The 20,333-nt window shown below is 36.7% G+C and overlaps 1 protein-coding gene across 3 annotated transcripts in view; it reads right to left on the bottom strand.

The window, feature by feature from the left end:
- The window catches only part of RNF180 (ring finger protein 180), a 282,912-nt gene that overhangs the window by 199,183 nt on the left and 63,396 nt on the right, over positions 1 to 20,333 (bottom strand). For 2 of the 3 annotated variants that reach the window (XM_082651886.1, XM_082651888.1), the window contains one exon: positions 17,949 to 17,984. The exons of the other annotated variant lie outside the window; for it this stretch is intronic. In XM_082651886.1, coding sequence (XP_082508012.1) covers positions 17,949 to 17,984 — 36 coding nt within the window. The remainder of the gene's footprint in view (positions 1 to 17,948; positions 17,985 to 20,333) is intronic. 3 annotated transcript variants of the gene reach the window in all.

The raw sequence follows: 20,333 nt of genomic DNA, 5'->3' as shown, positions 1-20,333 counted from the left end.
TAATTGTGACAAATGTAAAATACTAACATAAAATATAAATAATAGGGAAAACAGTGTAGGACATATGGAAACTCTCTATACTAGCTTCACAACTTTTCTATAAACCTAAAACTACTCTAAAATTTGAAAAAAAAACCTTGTTTAAAAAAAATTCCTGATCATCTACTGTGTACAAACTGTGCTAAAGCATTAGAAAATTTAAATCTGAGGGGACATCAGGATGGCAGAGTAGGAGGACACGGAGCTCACCTCCACCACAAACAAATCAAAAATACATCTACATGTGGAGCAATTCTTACTGAAAACAAACTGAAGACTGGCAGAAAGACTCTCGTACAAACATGGCTGTAAGAAAGATCTACACAGAACTGGGTAGAAAGGGAAAAGAAGTGGTCAGGTCAGGTCCTGCACCTCTGGGAGGGAACAGAAAAGAGGAGCTAGATTACATGGGATCAGAGATATTCCCTGGGGAGTGAGTGGTTCAAGCCTATATTGGGCACACCAGCCTCGGGGTCTGACTCCAGGAAGATAAATCCCTTTAGCTGGTTTGAAAACCAGTGGCACTCACAGGAGGGCTTAAGAAACCTGGGCTCCATTCTCACAGAGTGAGCACACACTTGCTTACTCCTGAAACAAAGTAGAGGAAGCAAACTGAAACTGCCCAGAACTCTGGCTAGTTACCCACACCCACCCTGGCACATGCCCCAGACTGAGCTGAGCACCTGCTCTGGCCCTGCTTGCTCCATGGCACAGTCCACACTAGGATAAAGGCTGCAGCAACCAAGGAAAGTGTGCAGTTGTGAAGGTCAGAGCCAGCCCAGACCCAGCATGGCATCTTAACAGGGTAAAGGTAGCCATCACTGGCACTTGCCGAGGCAGTACATGGGGAGTGGTCTGGAACTCTGGTCCTGGCACCACAACAGCCCACGGCCTGACCCACACAGAGGGCCCATCCCAGCCCCTCTTGCTCCATGGCACAGCTTGACACTAGGGCAAGGGATGCAGCAACAGAGAGGAGAGTGCAGTTGTGAGTAATAGAGCTAGCTCAACTTGGAACAGCAACTGAACCAGGAGAGGGTGATCTTTACTGGCATTCAGGGAGACAGGGTATTAACTGCACTAGAAAACACTGAATAGGGCTGGGACCGGCACAACCCATGGCCCAACCTACACTGAGTGCCCACTCCACCCCTCTAGCTCTAGCACTGCTCCCCTCTGGGCAGAGCTGGGAGGGAGGAGAGCATACACTTAAAGTGAACAGAACCAGCTCAGACCTGACTCTCAGGGCTTCTGCTCACACCTGGCTCTGGCTCTAGCTCCTGCATCTCCAGCCGAACCTCCTACTAAGGTGACAGCTGCCAGCTCGCCCTGGGAGAAGATGTGACCTGTGTTCATGTCAGATCCAGCTCTCCCACCAAAGCCACTGGGCACACACAGATTGTGTAGGGAAGCTCCCACACAAGGACACCCCTTCAAGACTGGAATAGGAAACTGTTTCACCAAATTTCATAGAGAGACAGTTAAGCAAAATGAGAAGACAGAGGAATTTGTTTCAAATGAAAGAGCAAGGGAAAACCCCTGAAAAAACAACTAATGAAACAGAAATAATTTACCAGATAAACAGTTCAAAGCATTAGTAATAAGAATGTTAACTGCATTAGGGAAAAGAAAGGATAAACACTGTGAGTATTTTAACAAGGTACTAGAAAACATAAAAAAGAATTAATCAGAACTGAAGAATACAATAACTGGAGTGAAAACCACACTAGAAGGAACAAATAGCAGACTAGGTGAAACAAAGAAAAAATAAGTGATCTGGAAGATAGAATAATGGAATTCACCAAATCAGAACAGCAAAAAGAAAAACAAATTTAAAAAATGAGAAGAGTTTAAGGGACATATGCAGCAATATCAAGCATACCAATGTCTGCATTATATGGGTCCCAGAGGAGAAGAAAGAGAAGGGGGTCAAAAAAGCATTTAATGAAATTTTAGCTGAAAACTACCCAAACCTGAAGATGGAACAGATATCAACGTACAAGAAGTGCAGAGGCTCCCAAAGCAAGATATACCATATTTAAAAGGATAAAATTGAAAATTAAAGAGAAAATTATAAAGGCAACAAAAGAAAAACAGTCGTATAAATGAAATCCACATAAAGCTACAGGCTAATTTTTCTGAAGAAATTTTACAGATCAGAAGGAAATGGCATGATATATTCAAAGTGCTGAAAAGGAAAAACCTGCAACCTAGGGATACTCTACCAAGCAAGATTACCATTTTGAATTGAAGGAGAGATAAAGGACTTTTCAGACAAACAAAAATTAAAAGCTCTTCAATACTAAATATACCCTAAAAGATACGTTTAAAGATTGTTATCTAAGAGGAAAATAAAAGGATAAAATGAGAAGTAAGAGTCTATAGAAAAGGAAAAATCTGACTAGTAAATGCAAATATATAGTAAAGGCTACGGATCAACCACTTAAATAAGCTAGTATGAAGATTAAAATGCAAAAAATTATAAAAGTAACTACAATAAACAGTGAAGGGATAAACATGAGGATATAAAATATGACATCAAAAACACAAAATTTGTGGGGAGGAGCTTCAAGAAGGCAGAAGAGTAAGACGCAGAGATCACCTTCCTCCCCAAAATACATCAGAAATACATCTACACGTGGAACAACTCCTACAGAACACCTACTGAACGCTGGCAGAAGACCTCAGATCTCCCAAAAGGCAAGGAACTCCCCATGTACCTGGGTAGGGCAAAAAAAAAAAAAGAAAAAACAAGAGACAATAGAATAGGGATGGGACCTGCACCAGTGGGAGGGAGCTGTGAAGGAGGAGAGGTTTCCACACGCTAGGAAGCCCCTTCACCGGTGGAGACAGGGGGTGGAGGGGGGAAGCTTCGGAGCCATGGAGGAGAGCGCAGCCACAGGGGTGCGGAGGGCAAAGCGGAGAGAGTCCCACACAGAGGATCAGTGCCAACCGGCACTCACCAGCCTGAGAGGCTTCTCTGCTCACCCGCCAGGATGGGTCGGGGCTGAGAGCTGAGGCTCGGGCTTCGGTTGGATCCCAGGGAGAGGACTGGGGTTGGCGGCGTGAACACAGCCTGAAGGGGGCTAGTGAGCCACGGCTAGCCGGGAGGGAGTCCGGGGAAAAGTCTGGACCTGCCGAAGAGACAAGAGACTTTTTCTTGCCTCTTTGTTTCCTGGTGCGCGAGGAGAGGGGACTAAGAGTGCCACTTAAAGGAGCTCCAGAGATGGGTGCGAGCCGCGGCTAACAGCACAGACCCCAGAGACAGGCATGAGACGCTAAGGCTGCTGCTGCCGCCACCAAGAAGCCTGTGTGCAAACACAGGTCACTATCCACACATCCCAGGAGCCTATGCAGCCCGCCACTGCCAGGGTCCCGTGATCCAGGGACAACTTCACCGGGAGAATGCACGGCACGCCTCAGGATGGTGCAACATCACATCAGCCTCTGCTGACCACAGGCTCTCCCCGCATCTGTACCCCTCCCTCTCTCCGGCCTGAGTGAGCCTGAGCCCCCGAATCAGCTGCTCCCTTAACCGCATCCTGTCTGAGTGAAGAACAGATGCCCTCAGGTGACCTACACACAGAGGTGGGTCCAAATCCAAAGCTGAACCCCTGGAGCTCTGTGAACAAAGAAGAGAAAGGGAAATTTCTCCCAGAAGCCTCAGGAGCAGCAGATTAAATCTCCACAATCAATTTGATGTACCCTGCAACTGTGGAATACCTGAATAGACAACGAATCATCCCAATTTGAGGAGGTGGACTTTGGAGGCAACAATATATATATATTTTTTCCCTTTTTCTCTTTTTGTGAGTATGTGTATGCCACTGTGTGTGATTCTGTCCGTACAGCTTTGCTTTTACCATTTGTCCTAGGGTTCTGTCTCTCCATTTTTTATTTTTTTATTACTTAAAAAAATTTTTTTCCTTAATAATTTTTAAAATTTATTTTAATAACTTTATTTTATTTTATTTTACCTTCTTCCTTTCTTTTCTTTCTTTCTATTTTTTTTTCTCCGTTTTATTCTGAGCCGTGTGAAGGACAGGCTCTTGGTGCTCCAGCCAGGCATCATGGCTGTGCCACTGAGGTGGGAGAGCCAACTTCAGGATACTAGTCCACAAGAGACCTCCCAGCTCCACGTAATATCAAATGACGAAAATCTTCCAGAGATCTCCATCTTATCGCAAAGACCCAGCTCCACTCAACAACTAGCAAGCTACAGTGAGGGACACTCTATGCCAAACAACTAGCAAGACACGAACACAACCCCAACAATTAGTACAGAGGTTGCCTAAAATCATAATAAGGCTACAGACACCCCAAAACACACCACCAGACATGGACCTGCCCACCAGAAAGAAAAGATCCAGCCTCATCCACCAGAAAACAGGCACTTGTTCCCTCTACCAGGAAGCCAACACAACCCACTGAACCAACCTTAGCCACTGGGGGCAGACACCAAAATCACCAGAAACAATGAACCTGCAGCCTGCGAAAAGGAGACCCCAAACACAGTAAGTTAAGCAAAATGAGAAGACAAAAACACACAGTAGATGAAGGAACAAGGCAAAAACCAACCAGACCTAACAAATTAAGAGGAAATAGGCAGTTTACCTGTGAAAGAATTCAGAATAATGATACTAAAGATGATCGAAAATCTTGGAAACAGAATGGAAAAAATAAAAGAAACGTTTAACAAGGACCTAGAAGAACGAAAGGCAAACAAACAATGATGAACAACTCAGTAAATGAAATCAAAATTTCTCTAGAAGGGATCAACAGCAGAATAACTGAGGCAGAGGAACGGATAGGTGACCTGGAAGATAAAATAGTGGAAATAACTACTGCAGAGCAGCATAAAGAAAAAAGAATGAAAAGAATTGAGGACAGTCTCACAGACCTCTGGGACAACATTAAATGCACCAACATTCGAAGTACAGGGGTCACAGAAGAAGAAGAGAAAAAGAAAAAGACTGAGAAAAAAATTGAAGAGATTATAGTTGAAAAGTTCCCTAAAATGGGAAAACAAAGAGTTAATCAAGTCCAGGAAGCACAGAGAGTCCCATACAGGATAAATCCAAGGAGAAACATACCAAGACACATATTAATCAAACTATCAAAAATTAAATAAAAAGAATATTAAAAGCAACAAGGGAAAAACAACAAATAACACGTAAGGGAATCCTCATAAGGTTAACAGCTGATATTTCAGCAGAAACTGTCCAAGTCAGAAGGGAGTGGCAGAACATATTTAAAGTGATGAAGGAGAAAAACCTACAGCCGAGATTACTCTACCCAGCAGGATCTCATTCAGATTTGATGGAGAAATTAAAAGCTTTACAGACAAGCAAAAGCTAAGAGAATTCAGCACCACCAAATCAGCTTTACAACTAATGCTACAGGAACTTGTACAGGCAGGAAACACAAGAGAAGGAAAAGACCTACAATAATAAACCCAAAACAATTAAGAAAGTGGTAATAGGAACATACATATTGATAATTACTTTAAATGTAAATGGATTAAATGCTCCAACCGAAAGACAAAGACTGGCTGAATGGATACAAAAACAAGACCCATATATATGCTGTCTAGAGAAACCCACTTCAGACCTAGGGACACATACAGAGTGAAAGTGAGGGGACTGAAAAAGATATTCCATGCAAATGGAAATCAAAAGAAAGATGGAGTAGCAATTCTCAAATCAGACAAAATAGATTTTAAAACAAAGACTATTACAACAGAAAACAAGGACACTACATAATAATAAAGGGATCAATCCAAGAAGAAGATATAACAATTGTAAATATTTATGCACCTAACACAGGAGCACCTCAATATATAAGGCAAATACTAACAGTCATAAAAGGGGAAATCAACAGTAACGCAATCATAGTAGAGGACTTTAACACCCCACTTTCACCAATGGACAGATCGTCCAAAATGAAAATAAATAAGGAAACACAAGTTTTAAATGATACATTAAACAAGACGGATTTAATTGATATTTATAGGACATTGCATCCAAAAACAACAGAATACACATTCTTCTCAAGTACTCATGGAATATTCTCCAGGATAGATAATATGCTGGGTCACAAATCAAGCCTTGGTAAATTTAAGAAAACTGAAATCGTATCAAGTATCTGTTCTGACCACAACGCTCTAAGACTAGATATGAATTACAAAAAAATCTGTAAGAAATATAAACACATGGACGCTAAACAACACACTAATTAATAACCAAGAGATCACTGAAGAAATCAAAAAGGAAATCAAAAAATACCTAGAAACAAATGACAATGAAAACAAAACGACCCAAAACCTATGGGATGTAGCAAAAGCAGTTTATAGCAATAAAATCCTAACTCAAGAAACAAGAAACATATCAAATAAACAAGCTACCCTTACACCTAAAGCAAGAGGAGAAAGAAGAACAAGAAAACCGCAAAGTTAGCAGAAGGGAAGAAACCATAAAGATCAGATCAGAAATAAATGAAAAAGAAATGAAGGAAACGATAGCAAAGAGCAATAAAACTAAAAGCTGGTTCTTTGAGAAGATAAACAAAATTGGTAAACCATTAGCCAGACTTATCAAGAAAAAAAGGGAGAAGACTCAAATCAATAGAACTAGAAATGAAAAAGGAAAAGTAACAACTGACACTGCAGTAATACAAAGAATCATGAGAGTTTACTACAAGCAACTATATGCCAATAAAATGGACAACCTGGAAGAAATGGACAAATTCTTAGAAATGCACAACCATCTGAGACTGAACCAGGAAGAAATACAAAATATAAACAGACTAATCACAAGCCCTGAAACTGAAACTGTGATTAAAATCTTCCAACAAACAAAAGCACAGGACCAGATGGCTTCACAGGCAAATTCTATCAAACATTTAGAGAAGAGCTAACACCTATCCTTCTCAAACTCTTCCAAAATATAGCAGAGGGAGGAACACTCTCAAACTCATTCTAAGAGGCCACCATCACCCTAATATCAAAACCAGACAAAGATGTCACAAAGCAAGAAAACTACAGGCCAATATCACTGATGAACATAGATGCAAAAATCCTCAACAAAATACTAGCAAACAGAATCCAACAGCACATTAAAAGGATCATACACTATGATCAAGTGGGGTTTTTCCCAGGAATGCAAGGATTCTTCAATATACGCAAATCAATCAACATGATACACCATATTAACAAATTGAAGGAGAAAAACCATATGATCATCTCAATAGATACAGAGAAATCTTTCAGAAAAATTCAACACCCATTTATGATAAAAACCCTGCAGAAAGTAGGCATAGAGGGAACTTTCCTCAACATAATAAAGGCCATATATGACAAACCCACAGCCAACATCATCGTCAATGGTGAAAAACTGAAAGCATTTCCACTAAGATCAGGAACAAGACAAGGTTGTCCACTCTCACCACTCTTATTCAACATACTTTTGGAAGTTTTAGCCACAGCAATCAGAGAAGAAAATAAAATAAAACGAATCCAAATTGGAATAGAAGAAGTAAAGCTGTCACTGTTTGCAGATGACATGATACTATACATACAGAATCCTAAAGATGCTACCAGAAAACTACTAGAGCTAATCAATGAATTTGGCAAAGTAGCAGGATACAAAATTAATGCACAGAAATCTCTTGCATTCCTATACACTAATGGTGAAACATCTGAAAGTGAAATTAAGGAAACACTCCCATTTACCATTGCAACAAAAAGAATAAAATATCTAGTAATAAACCTACCTAAGGAGACAAAAGACCTGTATGCAGAAAATTATAAGACACTGATTAAAGAAATTAAAGATGATACCAATAGATGGAGAGATATACCATGTTCTTGGATTGGAAGAATTAACATTGTGAAAATGACTATACTACCCAAAGCAATCTACAGATTCAATGCAATCTCTAACAAACTACCACTGGCATTTTTCACAGAACTAGAAAAAAAAATTTCAGAATTTGTATGGAAACACAAAAGACCCCTGAATAGCCAAAGCAATCTTGAGAACGAAAAACGGAGCTGGAGGAATAAGGCTCCATGACTTCAGACTATACTATAAAGCTACAGTAATCAAGACAGTATGATACTTGCACAAAAAGAGAAATATAGATCAATGGAACGCATAGAAAGCCCAGAGACAAACCCATGCACATATGGTCACCTTATCTTTGATAAAGCAGGCAAAGTATATACAGTGGAGAAAAGGCAGCCTATTCAATAAGTAGTGCTGGGAAAACAGGACAGCTACATGTAAAATAATGAAATTAGGGCTTCCCTGGTGGCGCAGTGGTTGGGAGTCTGCCTGCCAATGCAGGGGACATGGGTTCGTGCCCCGATCTGGGAGGATCCCACATGCCGTGGAGCGGCTGGGCCCGTGGGCCATGGCTACTGAGCCTGTGCATCCAGAGACTGTGCTCCACAACAGGAGAGGCCACAGTGGTGAGAGGCCCGCACACCGCAAAAAAAAAAAAAAGAATTAAATTATAACACTCCCTAATCCCATACACAAAAATAAACTCAAAATGGTTTAAAGACTTGAATATAAGGCCTGACACTATCAAACTCTTAGAGGAAAACATAGGCAGAACACTCTATGTCATAAATCACAGCAAGATACTTTTTGACGCATCTCCTAGAGAAATGGAAGTAAAAACAAAAATAAACAAATGGGACCTAATGAAACTTCAAAGCTTTTGCACAGTAAAGGAAACCATAAACAAGACCAATAGACAACCCTCAGAATGGGAGAAAATATTTTCAAATGAAGCAACTGACAAAGGATTAATCTCCAAAATTTACAAGCAGCTCATGCAGCTCAACAACAAAAAAACAAACAACCCAATCCAAAAATGGGCAGAAGACATAAATAGACATTTCTCCAAAGAAGATATACAGATTGCCAACAAACACATGAAAGAATGCCCAACATCATTAATCATTAGAGAAATGCAAATCAAAACTACAATAAGATATCATCTCACACTGATCAGAGTGGACATCATCAAAAAATCTAGAAACAATAAATGCTGGAGAGGGTGTGGAGAAACTGGAACACTCTTGCACTGTTGGTGGGAATGCAAATCGATACAGCCACTATGGAGAACAGTATGGAGGTTCCTTAAAAAACTAAAAATAGAGCTACCATACGACCCAGCAATCCCACTACTGGGCATATACCCTGAGAAAACCATAATTCAAAAAGAGTCATGTACCAAGGTGTTCATTGCAGCTCTATTTACAATAGCCAGGACATGGAAGCCACCTAAGTGTCCATCAACAGATGAATGGATAAAGAAGATGTGGCACATATATACTACAGAATATTACTCAGCCATAAAAAGGAACGAAACTGAGTTATTTGTAGTGAGATGGATGGACCTAGAGACTGTCATACAGAGTGATATAAGTCAGAAAGAGAAAAACAAATAACGTATGCTAACACATATATATGCAATCTAAAGAAAAGAAAAAAAAATTGGTCAGAAGAACCTAGGGGCCAGACGGCAATAAAGATGCAGACTTACTAGAGAATGGACTTGAGGATACAGGGAGAGGGAATGGTAAGATGGGACAAAATGAGAGAGTGGCATGGACATAGATACACTACCAAACGTAAAATAGATAGCTAGTGGGAAGCAGCCGCATAGCACAGGGAGATCAGCTCGGTGCTTTGTGCTACCTCGGTGCTACCTCTAGGTGTAGAGGGGTGGGATAGGGAGGGTGGGAGGGTGGGAGATGCAAGAGGGAAGAGATATGGGGACATATGTATATGTATAACTGATTCACTTTGTTATAAAGCAGAAACCAACACACCATTGTAAAGCAATTATACTCCAATAAAGATGTTTAAAAAAACCCAAAATGTGGGGGAGGGGAGTGAAAAATGTAGACCTTCTAGAATGTGTTTTACCTTAAATTTCAACCAGTTTTGAAAAATAAATATAAATTAATATATATGAACCCAAAGATAACCACAGATCAAAAAGCTACAATAAAAATACAAATACCAGATAGAAAGGAACATAACCATACCACTAAAAAATAATTAAACCACAAGGGAAGAGACTAAAAGAAGAACAGAGAAGAACTACAAAAACTACCAGAAGACAAGTAACAAAATGGCAGTAACTACCTACATATTAAAAATCACTGTAAATGTAAGTGGACTAAATGCTCCAATCAAAAGACACAGAGAGGGCTGACTGGTTAAAAATAACAAGAGCCATCTATCTGCTGACTACAAGAGACTCACTTCTGAGCTAAACACACATATAGTCTTAAAGTGAGAGGCTGGAAAAAGATATTTCATGTAAATAGCAACAAGAATGCTGGGGTAGCAATACTCATATGAGACAAAGTAGACAGTAAAACAAAGTGTATAAAAAAAAGAAGGGCTTTATATAATGATAAAGGAATCAATATAAGAACTGTATATAAAACTCACTAACATATACATACCTAAAATAGGAGCATCTACATATATAAAGCAAATATTAACAGACATAAAGAGAAACTGACAATACTACAGTAATAGTAGGAGACTTTAACCACCCACTTACATAATTGGAGAGATCATTCAGACAGAAAATCAATATGGGAAATACGGGAAAATCAATACGGGAAAAGTAGTCCTAAAAGACACATTAGACCAGTTGGGCTTAATAGATATCTATAGGACATTTCAACCAAACACAGAAGAAAACACATTCTTTTCAAGTGCAAATGGAACATTCTCCAGGATATATCACATGCTTTGCCACAAAGAAGTCTCAACAAATTTAAGAGGATATAAATTATACCAAGTATTTTTTCTGGCAACACAGAATGAAACCAGAAGTTAACTGCAGGAAGAAAAATGGTAACAACACAAAAATACATGGAGACTAAAAAAAATGCTACTAAAAAAAAAAATGGGTCAATGATAAATCAAAGAGAAAATCAGAAAATACCTCGAGACAAATGAAAAAAACCCCGCAACCTTCCAAAATCCATGGCATGCAGCAAAAGCAGTTCTAAGAGGGAAGCTTATAGTGATATAGGTCTATTTCAAGAAATGAGAAAAATCTCAATTAAACAATCTAACCTACCATCTAAAGTAATTAGAAAAAGAAGTATAAACAAAGTATAAAATCAGCAGAAAGAAGGAAATAACAGAGATTAGCAAGGATATAAATAAAATAGAGGCAAAAAAGAAGAAAAACCAATGAAACCAAGAGCTGTTTTTTTGAAAACATAAAGTTGATAAGCCTTTAGACAGTCTCATCAACAACAATAAAAGAGAGGACCCAAATAAACAAAATAAGACATGAAAAAGGACAAATAACATCCAATATGACAGAGACACAAAAAATCATAAGAGAATACTACAAACAGCTATATGCCAACAAACTGGAAAACCTAGAAGAAATGGACAAGTTTCTAGAAACATGCAACCTTCAAAGACTGAATCAAGAAGAAACAGACAATCAGAACAGACCAATCACTAGTAGTGGAATTGAATTTGTAATTAAAAAAAAAAAACTCCCAGCAAACAAAAGTCTAGAACCAGATAGCTTTACAGGGGAATTCCAGCAAACATGTAAGTAAGAGCTAATACCTATCTTTCTCAAACTATTCCAAAAAAACTGAAGAAGAGGGAATACTCCCAAATTCATTCTATAAGGCCATAATTACCCTGATATCAAAACAAGACAAAAAAACTACAAAAAACACACCAAAATTAGAGGCCTTTATCTCTGATGAATACAGATGTAAAATCTTCAACAAAATACTGATAAACCAAATTCAATGATACATAAAAAGGATTAAAAAACATGATCAAGTGGGATTTATTCCAGGAGTGCAAGGATGGTTCAATACCCAGAAATCAGTCAATGTGACACACCACATTAACCAAGTAAAGGATAAAAGTCACACGATCATCTCAATAAATGCAGAAAAAGCATTTGACAACATCCATTCATGATAAAAACTCTCATCAAAGTAGGTATACAGGGCACATATCTCAACATAATAAAGGCTGTTTATTACAAACCCACAGCTAACATCATATTCAACAGTAAAAAGCTAAAAGCTTTTCTTCTAAAATCAGGAACAAGACAGGGATGCTCACTCTCACTGCTCCTTCTTAACATAGTATTGGACGTTCTAGCCAAAGCAATCAGGCAAGAAAAAAAAAAGAAAAGAAAAGGCATCCGAATTAGAAGCAAAGAAGTAAAACTGTCATTATTTGCAGATCACATGGTAGTATATATAGAAAATCCTAATGTCTCCATCAAAAACTACAAGAACTAATAAATGAATTCAGTAAAGTTGTAGAATACAAGATTAATATATAGAAATCTGTTCTTTTCTATACATGAAAAATAATGAACTATCAGAGAGAGAAAGCAAGAAAACAATTCTATTTAAATTTTCATCAAAAAGAGTAAAATTCCTAGAAATAAAGTTAACCAAGGAGGTTAAAAACCTGTAATCTGAAAACCATGCAACACTGAAGAAAGAAACTGAAGATGATACAAATAAATGGAAAGACCCCATGTACATGGATTGGAAGAAATAATATTATTAAAATTACCACACTACCCAAGGCAATCTACTGATTTAATGCAATCCCTAACAAAATACCCATGACATTTTTCACAGAACTAGAACAAGTAATCCTAAAATTTATATGGAACCTCAAAAGACCTCAAATTGCCAGAGCAATCTTGATAAAAAAAAAAGAGCAAAGCTGATTTCAGACAATACTACAAAGCTACAGTAAACAAAACAGAATGGTACTGACACAAAAAAAGACATGTAGATCAATAGAACAGAATAAAGAGCCCAGAAATAAACCCATGCACCTAAGGTCAATTACTCTACCACAAAGGATGCAAGAATATACAATAGAGAAAAGACAGTCTCTTCAACAAGTGGTGCTGGGAAAACTGGACTGATCCATGTAAAAGAATGAAATTAGAACACTTTCTCACACCATATACAAAATTAAACTCAAAATGGATTAAAGACCTAAATGTATGACTTTAAACTACAAAACTCCTAGAAAAGAACATAGGCAGAATACTCTTTGACACAAATTGTAACATTCTGAGAGATCAGTCTCCTAAGGCAAAAGAAATAAAAGCAAAAATAAACAGGACCTAATTAAACTTAAAAGCTTTTTCATAGCAAAAGAAACCATCAAAAAAAAAAAAAAAGACAATCTACTGAATAGGAAAAAAAAATTTGCAAATGATTTGACCAATAAGGGGTTAATATCCAAAATATATAAACAGCTTATGTAACTCAATATCAAAAAACCAAACTACTGGGGCTTCCCTGGTGGCGCAGTGGTTGAGAGTCCGCCTGCCGATGCAGGGGACACAGGTTCGTGCCCTGGTCCGGGAAGATCCCACATGCCACGGAGCAGCTGGGCCAGTAAGCCATGGCCGCTGAGCCTGTGCATCTGGAGCCTGTGCTCCGCAACAGGAGAGGCCACAACGGTAAGAGGCCCGCGTATCGCAACAAAACAAAACAAAACAAAACTACCCAACCAAAAAGTGGGCAGAAGACCCAAATAGACATCTTTCCAAAGAAGATATACAGATGGCCAACAGGCACATGAAAAGATGCTCAACATTGCTAATCATCAGACAAATCAAAACCACAATGAGGTATCACCTCACACCTGTCAGAATGGCTATCATCAAAAAGACCATAAATAACACATGTTAGCAAGGATGTGGATTAAAGGGAACCCTCAGGGTTTCCCTGGTGGCGCAGTGGTTGAGAGTCCGCCTGCTGATGCAGGGGACGCAGGTTCGTACCCTGGTCCGGGAAGATCCCACATGCTGCGGAGCGGCTGGGCCCATGAGCCATGGCCGCTGAGCCTGCGCGTCCAGAGCCTGTGCTCCGCAACGGGAGAGGCCACAACAGTGAGAGGCCCGCGTACCGCAAAAAAAAAAAAAAGGGAACCCTCAGTGCACTGCTGCTGGGAATGAAAATTGGTGCAGGCACCATGGAAAACAGTATGGAGGTTTCTCAAAAAACTAAAAATAAAACTACCATATGAACCAGCAATTCCATTCTTGGGTACATATCTGAAGAAAACAAAACCACTAATTCAAAAAGATACACACACCCCAATCTTCACAGCAGCATATATACTACAGCCAAGATATGAAAGCAACCTAAGTGTCCATCAAGAGGTGAACAGATAAAGAATTGTGTGTGATGGGTGCTTGTGTGTGTGTATATATATACACACACAATGGAAAATTCCAGTAAAATGTGTTATCTAATTAAAATTTTAGTTATTTTCATTACTGAAGCTTTTTATTTCAATAAACCATTAATTTTCTTCTTTAGAAACAGAACAAATGGGGAATAACTGTTCAATACATGAACTACTATTATGATTCAGAAGCACAAAAATTTTATTTTAAAAAGATAACCAAAAATATATTTAGAATATGATTTGTGTATGATTTCAACATGATGAATCAAGTGATAAAAGATTAAGTGGACTCCTTCAAAATCTGTGAAAAATTATCCCTATGTGCAAATCCAGGAAAATGAAACTTATGCCTTTGTGGAAAATGCATATCTTCTCTAGGTAAACACACATCAGTAGGTCTTTAATATAATTTATTGACCTCTATTCTCCTCAGCGCCTAAATCACACCCTCATAATAATACAAGTAGTCTTAACTCATTTAGTTAACTCAGAACAATGCAATATAATCATTGTAGATGGTTCATTGATTTATTAAAAACCATGATACTTGGTCAATTATTTTATATTTTCATGCACAACATGCCACAGAAATGTAAGGTAAACTCTTTTCACAATAGTTTCCTGTGGGTTTTAAAGAGACATTTTCTTTTATTCGTATTAAATAAGCTCAAGGTTAAGAAATGTCAACACAGCAGGACAAACAAAATGTTTAAATAGAATTATTTTAAAATATTATACAGCCATACTAGTGGCAGCTTTACATTCTCTCAATCCAGAGGAAGAAATATTCTTCCACAGGATGAAGTTTTAAAATTTCCTCAGAATGTTAATATTTCAGTCTTTGCATGATTATACTAGCCACTCAGACAAACTACGTGGGCCAACAAAAGTCTCAAAGGAAATTAGAAAACAGTTTGAACTGAATTAAAAACACAACATTAAAGTCATGGGTTGTAGCTCATGCAGTAACTAAAGGGAAATTTATAGCAATAAATGCTTAGATGAGATAAAAAAGGATTTCCAAACGAAAACTTAAGTTTCTCCCATTAAAAATATTTTATAAGAGAAAGGAAAATAAAGTCAAAGCAAGCAGAAGGAAGTCAGTAATAAAAGTAAGACCAGAAATCAATGACTTTGAAAACAAAAATAGAAAAAAATAATTGAAATCAAAAGCTGGTTCTTTGAAAAGATCAGTAAAATTGATAAACCTCTAGCAAAACTAAAAGCAAGAGGGGAGGGGAGCGGGGGAGAGAAGAAGAGATGAGACACAAATTGCTATTATCAGGATTGAAAAGGGGATATCATTACAGACCCAACAGACATTAAAGGGATAATAAGGGAATACTATGAACATTCTACACACATATTTTCAACAACTTAGATAATTCATTGAAAACAACTACCAAAATTATCCAATATGAAATAGACAACCTGAATTGTCCTATAAACATTAAAGAAACTGAATTCATAGTTAAATTCACCTCTTTCACCCACCCCCACCCCCAAAACCTCCAGGCCCAGGTAGTTTCATTACCAAATATTTAAGAAAAAGTAATATTAATTCTTCACAATATTTTCCATAAAACACAACAGGAAAGAACAATTCTTAATTCATTTTATAAGGCCAGCACTACCATGCTATCAAATCAGAAAAACACTGTACAAAAATAGAGTAAGCATCAGGATAATATCCTTCATGTACAGAGGCAAAAAAACAAAGAAACTAAAAAAACGCTCAAAAAATACTGGCAAGTAGTATCCAGCAATATACAGAAATAAAATACAACATAACAAAGTATTTACTGTGGGAATGAAACACTGGCTCAATATCTGCTAATCACTTAATATTCACATTAAAAACACATAATCATATCAGTTGATACAGAAAAAGCATTTAACAAAATTCAACATCCACTCATGATAAAAATTTCCACAAACTAGGAATAGAAAAAACTTCCTCAGCCTGATAAAGGGCATCTACCTAAAACCCATACCTAACATAATACTTAATGGTGAAAGACTGAGTGCTTTCCTCCTAACATCAGGAAAAAGACAAGGATGCCTGCTCTCATCACTTCTACTCAACACTCTACTAGATGATCTAGCTCACTCAATAACACACACAAAAAATAATCAAATTGGAAAGGAAGAAGTAAGACTGTTTTTATTTGCAGACATGATCATCTAAGTAGAAAACCCAGTGAAATCTACAAAACCCCTGCTATTCCTGATAGGTAAAATTAGAAAGGCTGTAAGATATAAGATCAACACCAAAAATCAATTGTATTTCTATATATTATTCATGAACAAATGGAAATTAAGATTTAATAAAATAATACTATTTACCAACAGTATAAAAATATAAATACTTAGGGATAAATCTGACAAGAGATGTCAAAGATCTGTACTATCAACAGCACAAGATATAAAGTCAAAACAAAATCAATTATGCTTCTGTAAACTAGCGAAATACAATTATAAATCAAAACAATTTTTTAAACTAACAATAACAGAAAAAGTAAATACTTAGGTATAAATCTAACAGTATATGCACACATTCTGAATGCTGAAAACTGCAAAATACTGATGAAAGAAATCAAAGACCTAAATAAAAGGAGAGACATATCATGTTCATGGACTGGAAAAATAAACACAGTAAAGATTTTGGTTCTCCCCAAGTTGGTCTATTTTTTGTAAAGATAAAAATGTTGATTCTAAATTTTATATGGAAAGGCAAAGGAACTAGAATAAAACAATTTTGAAAATGAAAAATAAAGTTGGTGGAATCTCAGTACCCTATTTTAATGACTTAGTTTAAAGCTACAATAAACAAGAAAGAGGTCTATTGGCAAAGGGAGAGACAGAGAAATAAACTGAACAGAATACAGAGTCCAGAAAAAGACCACACATATAGAGCCAGTTGATTTCTGACAAAGCTGAAAAAGCATTTCAACGGAGAAAGGACAGTGTTTTCAACAAATAGTTCTGGAACAATCAAGCATCTCTATGCAAAACAAGGGACCTCAGCCTAAATCGCACACCTTATTAAAAAAAAACTCAAAATGAGTCATAATTCTCAATATAAAATTTAAAACTATATAACTTTTATAAGAAACCATAGGAGAAAATCTTCATAACCTAGGGTTAGGCAAAGAGTTCTTAGGACACCAAAAACACGATCCATTAAAAATAAATTTGAGAAACTGGACTTCATCAAAATTAAATGTTTCTTCTATAGGAAAAAAAAATTCTTTCTGAGAGAATAAAAGTACAAGCTACAGACTGGGAGATAATCTTTACAAATCACATACTCAATGAAGGACATACATCCAAAGTATATAAAGAACTTTCAAAATTCAACACAAAGAACACAACCCAATTAAGAAAATGACTAAAAGATTTGAAAAGATACTTCACTAAACAATATATATAAATGGCAAAATAAGCACTTGAAAAATGGTGAACATCATTAGGGAAATGTCATTAAGGAAATGCAAACTAAAACCAAAATGTGATACCATTATGTATCTATTAATGTCAATATTTTAAGAGTACTAGGTGTTTGTGAGGATACACTGCAAAAGGAACTCTCATACATTGCTGCTTGGAATACAAAATAGTATAGCCATTCAGAAAAACAATTTGACAGTTACTTACCATATGATCCAGCAATCCCACTCCTGGACATTTACCCTAGAGAAATGAAAGCTTAGGTTCACACAAAAACCTGTACATGGATGTTTATAACAGCTCTATTCATAACTGCCAAAACCTGGAATAACCTACCTCTGCTCAACAAGTAAATGAATAAACTGTGGTTCATTCATACAATGGAATACTATTAAGGAATAAGAATAACAAACTAGAGATATATGCAACAACTTGGATGAATCTCACAGGTAATTATGCTGAGTAAAAGAAGCCAGTCTCAAAACATTACATACTATGTGTTCTAATTTTATAACATTACATTATTTTATAAAATTATCAAAAAGACAAACTAAAGTAATGGAGAACAGATCAGTGGTCTTCAGGAATTAGGCATGGGACAAGGGTGTGATTATAAAGATATAATCACGGCACAATTATAAAGGCACAAGGGAAATTTGGGGTGGGGCTGATGGAACTGTTCTGGACCCCCACTGTGGTGGTTGTTATATGAATCTATACATATGTTTAAATTATAATGCTGTATGCCAAGAATAAATGAACTTTATTGCATGATAATTAAAAAAGAAAACCAAAACCGAAAAGACTGTGTTGAATAAAAAAAGGGTTTGCTCAGCACTCTTTCCCCAAAGTAGATGCTCAATTAACATTTGCTGAACAAAAACACTGAAAACTGGCTGTAGTTTCTGCTTTAACAATAATCTCATTTACATCCCTAAACTTCAAAAATTTAAGTAACTTTTTGTAGCATCATTAACATTTTCTATCATGGTATCTGCCACAGAAAGATGTCTAGTTTACACACAAAAAAATTTTAAATATCAAATGAAAGTCAGAAATCTAGATATCCCAACCAATTATTTTAAACTTTAAAAAGATTACCATTAATAATAGGTAACTTTTTCTTTATATCTTGTATGCATATCTTTCTCATTAAAAAAGGGGCAGGATCTGTTTGGAAGTCATTACCCAAAGGCATGATATACAAAACAGATATCTGATATCTGTTTTAGAATCAACTAATCTTTATTAAACATTAAACAAGCTGAATAGATAAGCCATTAATTTTTCTCAAATATCAACTCTTCCTAGGACTTATCCTTTTCCTTGAATTAGTAAAACTATTAAAAATTCTTCTTCCTTCTGACTCAAACCACAGTGTGTACTCACACTGTGAATTCATGTCATTTCTATGCTGCTACCTGTTTTTAGATTTTCTTTGCTAAGGACACATTGGGCATTTGTTTGCCTGTAGCTTCCGTGCAATCAACCAAACCTATTAGGATCCCACCATACCATTCCTGTACTGACTTGTCACAGGTCTGACTAAGACTCATTCACTTCGATCAGTTAGCTAAACAGATTGGTTAAATCACATGTGTGTGAATGAATAAAAGCAACCTTATCAAAAAAAAAAAAGAGGACCATTAATTTTGGTCTTACTTTGCTTTCAACTGTGTGAAAAAGAGTGTTCCTATGCTAGAAAATGATTAAAAATATAACAGGTTTTCAGAAGTACCTAGCTTAAGAATTATACACATTTTGAAAATTGTAAAAATGTTATTTGCATATTTACAGCACAGAACAAGTATAATTTTCATACTTCTTTGAACTCTCTATTTGTTAAGAGAATTATTTTAGAACCCTCCACATTGTTTTTAAGGTATTTGTTCTGTTCACTTAACATATGATCATCTCCAATTTATCTAGATTTAAGTCAAATTTTCAATAAAATTTTTGAATTTTACAGTTTTGATAAGTTAAACTATAAAGTATATTATAATGGTGCTAAAACATATTCTTTTTTACATCCTACAGTATATGCTTTGATGTCACATTACACCATCACTTGCAAAGAAACCAAATTGAAATGCTTTTCTCAGAAACCAGTCAAAAATACAAAAATAATTACTTATACTATCTAACCAAAAGATGAAAAATACCTAACATGATTGAGGCACTTAATGCAGTAATTTTATTTTATTCAGTCCATGACTAGAATCATAAACAATAATGAGTTTGCTTAACTAAGAATGAACTATTATGTAAAGTTGTAACTTTCTGTATTTTAGCCCTGAGGACACTGTTAATATTCAATATACTAATTAATAAGAACTGCTATCTATTATGACCAAATAATGAAGGCAATTTGCAAAAATAGTTTATACAGAAATAAGCTGGTCCTCAAACTTCTAAATTTTCATAAGCACCTCATCCACTGGTTTTAATTGGTTTCCTCAGTGCCTAATATTGGTTTCCTTCACACACCCCACCCCTGAACGTATCATTATAGGTATAGGAGTTCAAACCACAGAGAAACACCCTCTCCTATAAAATTACAGTAAGGGTCAATTATCCTTTAGATAATTTTCA

This window comes from Grampus griseus (assembly GCF_964374135.1).
Source record: "Grampus griseus genome assembly, chromosome: 3".
NCBI classification, from domain to species: domain Eukaryota; kingdom Metazoa; phylum Chordata; class Mammalia; order Artiodactyla; family Delphinidae; genus Grampus; species Grampus griseus.
Note: the sequence above shows the minus strand (reverse complement) of the source record. Positions and strands in the feature narration are given on the sequence as shown.